The sequence below is a fragment of the Haemorhous mexicanus genome, chromosome 13, assembly GCF_027477595.1.
Source record: "Haemorhous mexicanus isolate bHaeMex1 chromosome 13, bHaeMex1.pri, whole genome shotgun sequence".
NCBI lineage: Eukaryota > Metazoa > Chordata > Aves > Passeriformes > Fringillidae > Haemorhous > Haemorhous mexicanus.
Genome location: NC_082353.1, coordinates 8,738,687 through 8,752,094, shown reverse-complemented (window position 1 = coordinate 8,752,094; position 13,408 = coordinate 8,738,687). Strand labels below are relative to the sequence as shown.

The 13,408-nt window shown below is 40.8% G+C and overlaps 1 protein-coding gene and 1 long non-coding RNA gene across 7 annotated transcripts in view; one reads left to right on the top strand and one right to left on the bottom strand.

The window, feature by feature from the left end:
* Positions 1 to 11,776, top strand: part of LOC132333300 (uncharacterized) — an 84,037-nt gene extending 72,261 nt beyond the window's left edge. The window contains exons 1-3 of one of the 2 annotated variants that reach the window (XR_009488122.1): positions 1,335 to 1,460; positions 3,538 to 3,695; positions 8,360 to 11,776. This is a non-coding gene — a long non-coding RNA (uncharacterized LOC132333300). Of the gene's footprint in view, positions 1 to 1,334; positions 1,461 to 3,537; positions 3,696 to 8,359 lie in introns of those variants that run through there. The other variant, XR_009488121.1, reaches the window with a different exon arrangement.
* ALDH1A2 (aldehyde dehydrogenase 1 family member A2) overlaps positions 1 to 13,408 on the bottom strand; it is a 67,282-nt gene that overhangs the window by 17,107 nt on the left and 36,767 nt on the right. For all 5 annotated transcript variants that reach the window (XM_059858257.1, XM_059858256.1, XM_059858255.1 and 2 more), the window contains 4 exons: positions 11,773 to 11,902; positions 6,639 to 6,700; positions 3,802 to 3,930; positions 3,558 to 3,671 (listed from right to left, as the gene is read on the bottom strand). In XM_059858257.1, the coding sequence (XP_059714240.1) occupies positions 3,558 to 3,671; positions 3,802 to 3,930; positions 6,639 to 6,700; positions 11,773 to 11,902 (435 nt within the window). The remainder of the gene's footprint in view (positions 1 to 3,557; positions 3,672 to 3,801; positions 3,931 to 6,638; positions 6,701 to 11,772; positions 11,903 to 13,408) is intronic.

Below are 13,408 nucleotides of genomic sequence, written 5' to 3'. Positions count from 1 at the left end.
AGAGAGGGGCAGTGCAAAAGGAAAAGTCCTGTACAGTAAACAACAGGGACAGAGGGACACAGCTGAGCTTTACCTCTCCTGTGCTCCCAGTGAGTGGCAGTTTCACCCTGCAGCTCGGGACCAGAAGGAGCAAGGAGAAATTCAGTAAGATGTAATGAGATATGTACATTGATTATGGACTTTCAAGGAAAGGTAGGAGCAACTGTTAACATGGTCATACTGGCTGGAAGAAAGTTTGGTTATGGCAGTTTAAATTTCATCTGATTGTGGAAGATGAGGAAAAAATGTGTCAGTGAAGCCTGAGAGGAGATTGCTGTAATTAAGGAGGCTCATGGATTAGCCCTGGTTGACTAAAACCAACACAGTAAAAATAAACATTTTGGTTAAAATGCCTGTACCAAACAGGCTGCTGAAGAGTGAACCGAAGCAAGCAGAGAAGCCAAGAAAGCTACTGGAACCTAAGGAGGCACAGTATTTTAGGTGGGCTTTCATACTCAGTATGATTTTCTTTCTTTCAGTGTGGCAGTTGTCAGAGTGAAATCCACAGCCTGCCAGGTGTTTGCAGAACCCTTCCCCTTCCAAGTGAGCTGTGGAGGAAGAGCTTTGAGGTCCATCTACTAGGGGATTAGGAGGGGAAGATGATCCATGGGAGAGTGTTTCATAAGAAGCAGATAGGCTGAGGGATGAAAGAGTTGGCAGACAGTTCTTTTAATGTGTGCAAGCTAACCCATAAAAGGAGGGGCAGCAGGAAAGATGGAGAGAAGTGAAATCAAACAGCAATGGCACCAGAGAAAAAGAGCTCTTTATGCTTTTTCATGCATAATTTTGTGGGGTGGGAGGGAGTAAATAGCAGTATTTAAAAAAATTCAGAGCACCTGAGAATCTAAAACCCAGAGAAGAGAGTGCACTCTGGATAGCTCTAAACTAGAAATCAGAAGTTGAAAGTTATTTCTGTGTTGTCATTGTGTGGGCACAGGATTGAGGCTTCCCAGTCATCAGGAGTGTCAAGAGGTACTGGACAAATGCATGGCTGGCAAGGCCATTGGCACATGGGATACAATGTCCACATGCACCCCTGGGCTCTGGGAGGGTGGAAGTCATTGATTGTCAGAAGCTGTGAGGCTGCAGCAAGGAAAGGATCACTCTACACATGGATCACTCTCTTCTGTGAGCATCTGGTACTGGTCCTGTTGCAAGATAAGATGTGAGGCTGGAGGGCTCTGTGGTGTGGCTGTGTCAGGCTTTATTGAGGTAAGGTTGTGAACTTGGCCTTTTGGCTTGTATTTCTATGGACTGGGTTCTACAAATATCTGAACATATTAACTTTTTTTTTTTTTCTGTAGGAGGAGCAGTCTGTTTTCTGCCTTTCAAGAAAACTGCAGAAAAAAAGATAATAGCCAATTTTTGTGATTTTTACAGGCGAATTGAGAGTTTTCATTAACTATATGTATACTTCAAAGGTAAAGAACTTACATAAAAGAATCTCATGGTGAAAACTTGAGAAAAACCTGTGCTTCAAAATTTCAATTTGAAGATCTTTGTGTTTGTACTGATAGGTTTTATCATTAACTTGCCCATCATGAACTGCCTTAACTAGCACATGGATGGAATGGAGGAATGGAGTTAATACATGGTGTTTATACACCTAATGGCTATTGGAAATCCCCATCACTGGAGTGTACAGTTGACACACTTCAGACAAGTACCAGAGAGACAAAATATTTCCATAATTATTTCACTAGAAATTGAAATCTGCTTTGGGGGAGTCAGAGACTCTAGTCCGGCTCCTATCAGAATGTGGTGTTTAAAATGTTACAATGTTGACTTGCTGTTACAAAAATTCAGTGTTACAGGAAATCAGAAACAATATGGAATAGTTTACACTAACTCTGCATTAAAACGATCCATCTGTTCTTGCTTTAGGTTCTTAGAGAATTGCTTTTTCATCTCTGTAATGCTTTTCACTTCCTATTAGTAAGGCTTTTAAAGGTAGGTACTGAGTTAGTATAAAACCCACAGCTTTTGAGTTTAAACGCCTATTAAAACTAAAGCTGTCTGGAACTACAATAAAAATTTATTTTGGCTACAAGAGACAACTTTGAAACCTAACCCATCTGTATTTTTCCTCTTCCAAACAGTGCAACATCCTGTATAATAGAATATTTATCTTAAACAGAGACCACATATCTTTATAAAAACAATTGTTTCAACTTAATTTATGGGGGGTAATCAGCTCATATTAAAATTTTCAGTATTCCAGGATGCTAATCTTAATTGGATACAGAAGATGTAATGACTAGAGTAATTCCATAGAATACTCTGAAATCTGATGTAGCCATTGACTTAGAATGTAACCTGTGCATATTAGAATCTGAAGTTGTCATTAAAAAATCATGTGCAGGCATAATTGCAAAACACCTGTGTGTGCAAATTAGGCATACGACTGCAGCTACATTTTACTGGTAATTTAGGTTTGTGTGTGACTGGCAAACTCAATTACAGAATAATTCCACCAGGGAGATACCCACACATACCTGGGGCTGCATGGTCAGTGAATTTATCGACACAAATCAAAAAGCAAATTGCCTCACTGTGGAGAGCAGTATCCCTGGGATGCATAAAGCCTTCCACTGCCACGAGTGGGAGACAAACATATCAAAGGGAGACTGGATCCCTGGGGTTTAGCTCCCTCCATACAATAGTTTGTCAGATTCTGAATTGAAAAGGGCTGGCTTTAGCACTCTCTAAATATAACCAGCCCTGAAACTCCCACAGAGATTCCTTTCTGTCTGCCTTCAGACGGTGAGATAAGGCCCCTTCTCCTGTGACTTCAGTCTGGAGTACCTCTGTCATCCCCACCCCAACCCTGATAACAGCCAGCTTGGCACATATTTGAGAGCAAGATGTGATGAGAGTTTTGGGGGTTAATCTTGCTGTAGATTGCAGCCTTCATCTTCAGAGTGAGCCTCCTCTCTAACATCTGCAGCATAGACTCCTAGCAAGGCATTTTGGCATCCAGGAGACAACTGTCTCCCTTCAGCCTCTGGCCAGCTTCTTTCCATCATTTTGGGAACTGAAACCTTGGACAATCTCCTTTTCTCTCTGCATTCCTTCCTTTTTAGGCCTCCTCCTCATCCTCAGTATACTTGTATGCAGCATCAAAGTTGAAGTATATTTGCACAATTTGCTCCCTTCCTCTCCCTTTTCCCCAAGTACAGCAGGATACACAAATTATGGATGTTAAAGCAGCACTTATGTGTGCTGTGATATACACGAGATGTTCTGCCTACTTGCATGTGATTCACATCCTCCTAAGCCCACAGGAAATCCCAGCAATATTTTTCCAGGCATATCTCCTGTGCTGAGGTGCTGAGCACAGCAGGGGCTGGAGGAAAGAAGCTGCTTGTGCTTGGGAAGTCCTGTGGTACATAAGTTTAGCTGGGAAGCACAGACCACTGTTATTTAGATGTAGCTCTTCTACCCAGTGGCAGTAAGAAAAGCAGCACAAGGACTGAAGTATTTATTCATGTTTTACAGTAATGTGTGAATCCTCTTACCTCAGTGGATCCAGTGAAAGCAATTTTATCAATGCCAACGTGAGAGGCTATGGCTGCACCAACAATTGGACCAAATCCTGGCAAAATATTGACAACTCCTGGTGGAAAGCCAGCCTGTCAAAATAGGAATGAATGAAGGTAAGCATGACTTATGAGAACTGTTCAAGCACGTTAAAGCAGGCATGTGCTGGTGGTTTCCTCCCCACAAGGAGAGACAGACATCACTCCCCACAATTACTCTTACCTCCTTGATGAGGGCACCCATATAGAGAGCACTGAGTGGTGTTTGTTCTGCTGGTTTAATAACTACTGTATTGCCACAGCACAGAGCTGGAGCAATCTTCCATGCAAACATCAGCAGGGGGAAGTTCCACTGTAGGAAAAAAAAAGTTGATAGATGGAAAAATATTGCCGTGGTGTTTTGTTTTCAAGATGTCAAGCTGATACCTCACTTATTTCTCAGGCTGATCCTCAACATAAATCTTTCCCAGCACAAAGCAAAGATCTTTTTTTAAATAACTGCCATTAAGAAAGCAACAACAGTGACTTCTTAGTTCTTTCTCTCCAGTTCAAAGAAATACAACCCCTACCTGCAATCTCCATAAAAACATTCTGTTATCTTTTAATTTTTTAAGTCGCAACTTTTAATTTAATTTACTGTTTTGCTATTGACACTTCTAATTCTCCCGTGAAAATAGGTCTTGCTTCTGATACATTTTTAAAGAACTGTTCATGTTGAAGCAGTTTTGGATGTAAATTTCATATCCCATCTTAAAATATAAAATTTATACTCAAAATTATATAATCCTTAATTGATGGAATTACAATAAAAAGTCCATAAATGTCAATGTTCAATCAAAGCATTTAATTTTCTTGAAGACTTCTTACTGAGAAATCTATATGGGAGACATTAAAAGGACAGTAAAAAACAAGTTGAGAAATGCTTTGCTGCTATAAAATTTTGTATTGTCATTCATTATAACTTCATCAAACTGCAGCAGATGATGTAGTGGATTATATTAGTTCAATGCACAAACATGCCTTGGATAAAGATAAAAGTAACAAGCCTTTTGCACCAAGGCCTGATCCTAGCAGGTTAAGTGGATAGTCCTGCTGATTTTAGCAAAAATGTCAGAGTAATAAAATAACTGTGTTTTCACAATCACTCTTACAAATGCATACAACAGTCTCTTTTAGAAGGAGAATAGCAAATATCAGTCACAGAGTCAGCCACTGGCCAGAACGTGTTGCTGCCTGATGCATATCAGCTGCCACTCTCAGACATCTCTCTAGCCCCTGGCTAGGTTGAAAAAATACACAACTGTCTTTCCTTCACAGAACACCCAATTTTTTACTCCCTCTGTTGTTTATAAACTCCGGAGACAAAGTGATGTTTTAATTCCATCTCCAGTACATAAACCTGGGAGGGGAGCTGTCGGGCCAGCAGTGTGCTAACAGCCTGCACTTCTAATGGCATTGCAAGGAGAGCTCACAGCAGTTTTATAGGGCACTATATAGCCCTGTTTATGCTACAGCACTGCCAAAGAGCACGTTTTGATGGAAGCTGGGATGTGAAAGACGATGAGGAGTTCAGTGTTAGACTTGCTGTTTAATTTTATTTTTGAATAATGTATTTGCTCAGGCAATGGCCAAGCACATGCAGCAGCCTGGGCTGTCCTCTGGGACTGGTAGCGTGGAGGAAATACAGAACAGATCAGCAGTGGTGTTAGAATAGGTGGATATGACAGCCATCTTCAGGCTTTGGAGAACAATACTGAGGGAAGAACAAACATGTATGGTAGATGGCTGGGTACCCTGAACAAAGGTTTACACATCTAAACTAAATAAATCCTGCTTTTGGCATGATCCTCAGCCTGTGGCCAAGTTTCTTCAGCAGGTCTGTCAGTTGAGCTCAGTGAAACAAGCATAGGAGATGTCCAGCAATGCTGGGGTTAGATGTTGGGGTTGTCATTTAGTAAATGCTCATCCATGTGCCTGGCTGAGGAACAGGGATGGAGCTGTGGAATCTTTCATTCATAAGGACCAAGTTGGAGAGTGTGTAGGTGTTTGCAGGACAGCTGTACCACAGACTCTCTGAGTCATTGCACGTTTCTCTGGGTTTCTGCTGAGTGCCAAACACAAAAGCCACCCCTTAAGAAAGACATGAAATAGCAACAAATATAAATAGGGGAAAAGGGCTTAACATTGTTAAAGCCATCTTTTCTGGCTGTTCCTCTAGTAATGGAATTGCTCCGTGTTTCTGTTTAGTGGCTTTGTGGTAATGTGAACAAAATAAAAAATCAACATCAACAAAAAATTTCAGAGAATGGCCTGATTAGTCCCTCAGTGTTTTGTCAAGCAAAAAAGCTTCCACGCAGTATTTTAATAGCTGTATGTGAGCCTCCCATTGAAATTTCTGCCAAAGCTGGTTAACTGGCTCTTCTGAAAAAGTTACCTTCTCAATGCAATTCCCATGCAGTGTTCAGCAAGATTTTATTGTGAGGGTGTCTGCTGGGGTGTAGGGGGAGTATTGGATTTGATGAAATGATGTGTTTCTCTCTCCCAACAAATAAAACAAACATTTCATGTCTTCTGTTAGCTACACAATGTTAATTGTAATGATATGTCTCCTGGAGTTTCCTTTTCTCCTCCAGCCTTGTAAAAGAAATAGCAGGAAAGAATGGAATTAAAATACATCACATTCTCCCAGGAACTGAGGAGCCTGTTAAATCACAGTAAAAACTAAATAAATAAAGAGACTACCACAGCAAAGCATCAATTTTCCATAAGTTGTGTGAACATCCATAACCACTGACAGCATATTAACACTGTGTTTTGCTTTGCTTGTTTTAATCATGTGAATTCTATGACTTGAGAACTTAACTCCTAATAACAGAGCCTAAACCCTATTAGCATGTTCAAATAAGCATTTGCAGGGAGGCTGTTAAAGATATGTCAACAATATGAGCTCAGCTTTTTTCGTAATGGAAAACACACATAGCTGAAGACCATGTTTTATGTGTCTTTAAAGAGAGCTGGTTCAAATGAAAATAAATAGAAAGCACTAGTAGAGATACTCACAGGGATGATCTGTCCACACACTCCGATGGGTTCATGTCTTGTAAACGTAAAATAATCTCCATCTGAAACAGATGAGCATGCTTACTCTCAAGTGCAGTTTGACTTGGCAGAACAAAAAAAAAATTAAAATAGAGGGAGGGGAAAAAACTCTAAGCATCAGCCTTTGATGGCAGTAAAAGAAATAAAGAAGTCATAGAAGTGGTTTTTTGTGAGCCAGCATGGGAAGCCTAGGTTCAGGAGCAACCTAATTGTTCTTTCTGTAGAACAAAGGAAGCAGGCTTCCCACCAGAAAGTAACCTGCTTTGTTCCTTGGCAAAGAGCTGTACTGCACATGAAATTGCAGTAGCATGGAAGCACATACTGGCCTTAGCTGATTTCAGGGTGAAGGAAGTGAAGAGTCACAAAGGCAGTTTCCTGAAAGGCATGAGTGGAACACAGCAATCTAAAGGTGCATCTACAGCCCAGGTGTGGGGTAATAGAGTAACAGTCAGCTGATTCATCTGCCATTGAGGACACAAGCAGTGTGAAGTGATGGAATAATGTACCACAATCTCTAGATGTGGAACAAAGAGGGAAAGTTGTGACTTGTGTCACTGAGCTTCACGCACTTCCTGTGGTCTGGGAGCACATGCTGAGGTTACACATGAAGGTTTCTTCCCAGTTAACAAAGAGCCAGAAAGGGACTCTCTGTGTGGGAACCAGTTAAAGGATCAGTTAAGGTACTGTCTAACCAGTAGCTTTGTTAGTGTGCTCAGCCTGCATCTGTGCAAAGTAGATTTACTGCACCTTTGTACCTCAATTGAGTCTCATAGCTGTATAAACTAGCTCAGACTCAAACTATCTCTGAATTTAGGTCAGATGTTTTTCAGTGAGGCTACAGCTGAGGGAAAGGCTATGCTAAAGGCATGAGCTGAATGTGCCCCTTGGCCTGTAGTGCTTGGTCATCTAGAAAAACGCAAATCTCTTAACTTGGGAAAATAATTTCAGCTAAGTATGTGAGAATGATGAGGTTACCTAGGCTTAATGGCAGGAGATGATTTACCAGGATAAGAAAAGGTCAGACAGCGGAAAGGAGTAAGAGGAGGAGGAGGAGAGATTACAGGGCTTTTGCTCCCATTGTTCTGTCTGACACAGGGTATGTGCTTTCCCTCCCAGTTTGGGCTGGGAAGTGGCTGCCCCAGCCTCTCCCCCATTCAATCCAGAGCTGCAGCCACCCTTGTGCAATATTGGGGAAGGGCCTGACTTCACAATGGACAGTGTGTTTTGGGAACCTGCTGCAATATCCTCTAAGATATATCTGGTAACAATAAACAGGTTAATCCTTAAAGTTTCTTGGGTTTAAGGAAAGACTTCAACTTGAATTTGATTAGAAATAACTTATTGTCAGGTCTGCTTATTTCTATCCATCTACTTTACAGGATTTGCTCAGTAGAAACCTGAGCTAGAGTAGCTAATGTGTCAGCTGGGGGCCAGATACAGAATAATTATGAGAAAGGTAACAATAGACTGCAACCAAGATAGGGACAGAACAGAGAAAATAAAGGAGGGAGGGAAAGAGAGAAGAGAGAGTCAGGAAAAGGCAGAAGAAAATAGTTTATCAGTTAGTTTGTGTGCATTGACAAAACATCATTGTAACTTCTGATCTCCAGATGTTTGACAACTCCCCAGTGGAGATGAGAATATTTGTGTCACAGACTAAGATGATCAGTTTGGTTTTCCAGGTTATCTTTCACAGATGCTAGCAGCGGTTCACAGACTATGGGAAGATTCATCAGATCCGACAGAAGCAAAGTAGAAGTCAAAATACAGAGAAGTACATACAAGCAAAACTGTCTAAGTGCTCAAGGGAACACAGAGGAGTCAGCTAAAAATACCAGCTTGTACTCAGTAGTACTGTGAGAGGTGGGTTCTCAGCCAGAAGGATGGTGGCAACATAACAGTAACACAGTTACATTAGCACTGTCTGACTTTAGATTGTCACTGCATAATCACTGCCACATGTCTGCGTGCTTCATCACACAGAGTTATAGATAACCTGAGCCTCTTGCCAAGGCAGACAAATGGTGGTTAATTCTGCCCAGCGTAGGCAGAACGTTCTTTCCGCTGAGCGGTGCCTCCCATGCAGAGCTGCTCTCCCTGCTGTCTCCCACTAGGCTCTAGACAGCTGCCCTTTTTGACACCTACTTCCAAAGTTCATCATCCACAGATTTTCTGTCAGGATGGGATTTTTGAGGTTGCTTTCTAACAATATCTTTGGAACATATGTGACTTGAAGTTATTCAGAAGCCTTGGACGTCTCTGGACAGGCCAAAGGTGGATCTAAGAGCCACCCTGTCCACGATGTAGAACAAGCTGTTACCATGACAAAATAGCTCAAGAATTAAATGAGCTTAATTTCATTATTCTATACAGTGAGCATAGAAAGGTCCCTTGTGCTTAGAAATTATACAGGAGACCTTTTAAATGTTTGAGACTTTTGAGTCATGCTAATGACCCTTATTCTAAGATGCTGTGGCTGATGATTGTTACTCTGATCCTTTACTAGCTGGCTGCCAGAAGAACATTGCCTGAGAGGGACCTGACACTGATCCCACATCCAATCTAAAATTTTGTGTTATAAGGGTATTTTTAATATACGCAGCTGAAGTAAACTGACATTCTTCAGTCCTCACTGATATTAATAGAGCAAGATCAATTTGCAGCTGCTTAGCACCTGGCCCAAAGACTTTCATTTTTTAATCAGAAAACAAGTCCCATTTATCCAGGGATCTCACTTTGGGACAGCAATATCTTCCACAGATGTGTTTGCTTAGATTTCCATCAGGAGTCTCCAGCACAGATATTTTATTTGCATAACAACCATAATACAGTCCCATGCCTCATATAGCAGGACACAGCAAACAAGTGGGTGAGGAGAGCTGAACTGGTTCTTTAAACTATATCATAGCATATATTGCTTTAAAGATACATTTCTGCTTGCATTCAGTTTATTAGTTTAACAGTTTCTGGTCTAGCCTCATTCTGTTTTAATTTAAATCATCAAGGCTTTACGCTTGGGAGCAAGCAAAGGGCAGTCTGAAGGTTTTGTAGCTCTGGGGCCAAAAGGAATGTGACTGTAAAACACACTTCTTCTTCCACTTGTCTATCAATTGCCTATTTTTATTCTAAAGGAAAAGAAATCTTCAACAAAAACAGCAACAACAAAAGATTGGGAGGTTTCAGATTTATTAGCACACTGAATAGAAAGACAAGATTTAATAGTGGGGTTTTTTTGGTTTTGTTGTTTTGCTTATCTTTGGTGAGCTGATGGTAAATGAACGTAAAGAGCACTGCTGTTTAACAGTGGCTTTGCCCTAAAACAGCTTCATGAGAATGACAAATTTATGGTGCAAAAGCAGAGGAATAAAGAGAAGTGTTAAATGAAGAATCGATCCCCTGGAAATCTGTGAATGGACTTATGATTCTACACTACTGAAAATGTGTTAGCACAAAGTCTGCACTGAGGAAGGCATGCTGAAAATGTGCTTTCCTTTCACCCAGCATAGTCCATCTTACTGAAAAAAAATCAGGTTTTATCCTATAAGGTACTGTAACCAAGAATAAGCAGTGAATATTTATTCTCCTTAATCTGGCAGTGCCTTTTGGTGGCTGACCTAATTTCTGTGTACCTGTGGGGCTAAAGAGTGAGAAGGAGGCATTCACTGACCAGGGAGAAAGAGATTAGGGAACAGGAAATTTGCTGAATACATGAATTTATGGTGTGGTCTGCACTTTTGTATGATTAAATGTGAAGTGCAAGCAGCAAAACTGGGACTTACGAATCTCAGCCTAAATAACTGTGGAAAACTTTGACTCCTTGCAGCAATGTCTACACCTGAAATATTATTATTGTAATTTCTTTGATGAAAATAAGATAGCGAAGATAAACACCAGTCCCTGCATGCTGCAATTTTAATAAGATGAAACACAAAGATGAGTAAAACTGCAAGAAGAGTTACGTGATGTTTCCCTCCTGAAAATTTTGGAGGCATATTTTCAATTTATCTGCTTGCCTCACTTGGGTAGTTTGGTGCTGTGCTATAGAGAGGCAGGTGAGTGCATTGCAGATACTGTGTCCCACAGTGAAACACCAGGGAAATAGCTGGGCAACAGCATGGGCATGTAGGCCTGAGTGTGCCCTGCTGGCCCTGCTGGGTACAGTGGAGTAAACATGCATGTGCAATGAACATGTGCACCAAGAATCCACATAATGAATATATGTTTTCCTTAACCTTAATGTTTTTCCAGAGATTTCCTTTATGCAGGTGAAAGATGAGTCCACTTATCTTAATGACTGCACCTACATAAAATCATTTTCTCCTATTTTGCCATGTTGTGTAATTATAGCATTTGGTACATCTATCCCAGACTGCAAATGAATTTGTTTGCATCAGCAAATGCAGCCTGTATATGTTCAACAGCTGGGAGTGAGGGGCAGGAGGAAGAAACTTGTTAAATAAAAATAACGGTAAGGATTTTTTCGCATCTCTTTAGCAAAAGAGTAAGAACATAATAATTTCCTAGCATGCGGGAAAGTTTATCTCATATATACAATATAAAACTCATCCCACTGAATAATCTGAAAAAGCATCTATAACAAAATATATCTCATATGTCTGTAGTTCTCTACAGTAACATTAAGAACGCTCTCAAAGTATAAATTTAGATCCAGTGTTAGTCCAACATAAAATTATTTGCATCAGCAGTAAGAAGTCATATACAAACAAGATCTATACATAATGATACTCTTTCTTAAGCAGGCACCCAGCACTACTTTCATGAGTTCCAAGGTATTTTTCAGGCTTATACCTCATCCATTTTTATACATGTATCAATATTTAAATGTAGGTATTGAGCTATCTCCTTCTCAGGTGGATGCATGCAAAAGAAACCAAGCCCTCCTCACATGTGCATGTGGGGCACACCAAGAGCAGGGCACCCAGTCCTGCCCTTGCTGACTTTCTAACATCTGCTTCAGCAACACAGTAGGAGCAACCCAGGCTCCTCCTCTGCCTTCCACAAAGCTGTGAGCTACTATGCTTTAGTCTGGCCATGAGAAGCTTTAGATGCATAGCTGTGCTTTAATTCCCCTTACCTACAGGAATGGTCATTCCATGGATTTTGTCTGCCCAACCAGCATAATACCTCAGGGTTTTTATGACTCCCTGGAGATCAACATAGAAAGCTTGCAAAAACGGTTTGCCACTGTTCAGTGATTCCATAGTCTGCAGAACAAGAAAAAGTTGAGAGATGTAAGTATTGTAACATTTTTGGACTATTGTACCTAAATATGCACATCTTAACAGTTCTTGAACCATGACAAAGATTTTAATGAAGACAAATCAATTGCACCTTGGTGTAATTTTAACCCAGAAGGTTCAGAACAATTATCTGATCCCCTTTGTTACTTTTCACAAATGTGAACAAAAAGTATTTTCCTTGCAAAACCCAAACTGGTTTCTTCTGGAGTATTCTGGAATGGCTATGATTTTAAGAATATATGTGTATGTTTATGTGTGTTTGTGTGTCTGTCTTGTGGATTTATGTGTGTATCCACATATATGTACATGTGCCTTTGTGTACTCTGAACCTAATAGCCACCGTGTTTGGTCCAGATCTATAAATGCTGAATTGCTTTAATCAGGAGCCAAGATAAAAATGCCTGTCAAACTGGGTTCTGTTATGTTAATGATAACAGCTGAGAAGGGGCTCCTTGTAGCCCTGTATTAATGATCTGAATCCATAAAGAGAAGAATGGACACATCCCTCTTTATATAATTGATGTGAATATAAAAATTTCTCTATATGGTTGCCAAGACTCCTGCTGAGGTCTGAGATATCTATACTGTACAGCCAGTTTATTTACTGCCATCAAATAAACAAACTTTCCTCTAGGGAAGCTCATAAATTAACAAGCTATCTTTATTTTTTTAGTTCATATTCCTATTTTTAAAAGCATCTTATAAGCTATCCTCTTAGGGATTCCTAAGATCATTTAGCAAAAAAAAATCCAATAAAATATCCTAAGATGTTGAGTAGCTTAACTCATTCTCAATAGCTGTCCAATAGAAATCATTAAGAATGGGTAAAGAACGCCCCTGTGTAACACACCAACCATCAAATGAGTTTCTATAGAGAAGAATGCAGGCCTAATTCTGCACTGACTTATATCCCCAAGAGCAATTAATGGCACTGCCTGCAGTGCAGCTCAGTAAAGAACTTGGCTCCAGAAATAAAAATTAAATGACAGGCAGAGTAAACTTGATTTGCTGTGCACTTCCTTCTCCCCATGGCGATTTTACAGTATGTGCCGGCGGTAAGATGATTTAAGTGTTGACAAAGCTGGAATTAAGATGTTCACGGGCTTAGTTCAAAGCACTTGACATGCGGAAAACAACATTAACAATGCCACCGTTGAGATGGCTTCATCCCAGAGAGGAACGGAGCCGCACTCGGAATTCGTGTCACCAGCCCAGTGTCCCTAAGCACCTCACTTGTCCTCCCCTTCCCGCCTGCACAGATCATCCCAACCTGCCACTTCTTATTCTAGAAGAGTTACAGGCGTGCCTGGCGGGCACACACGTGTGCACAGCCCTGCTGTTGTGGGACGTCCCATTTAAAGCTGATCTGAGCCCACTGGGAGCCTCTTGTTGGCCTTTATGGGTTTTGCAGCATGCTGTAAGTGGACAGAGCCATTTCAGCCTGGAAGCTGCGTGTGGTTTTCACATAGA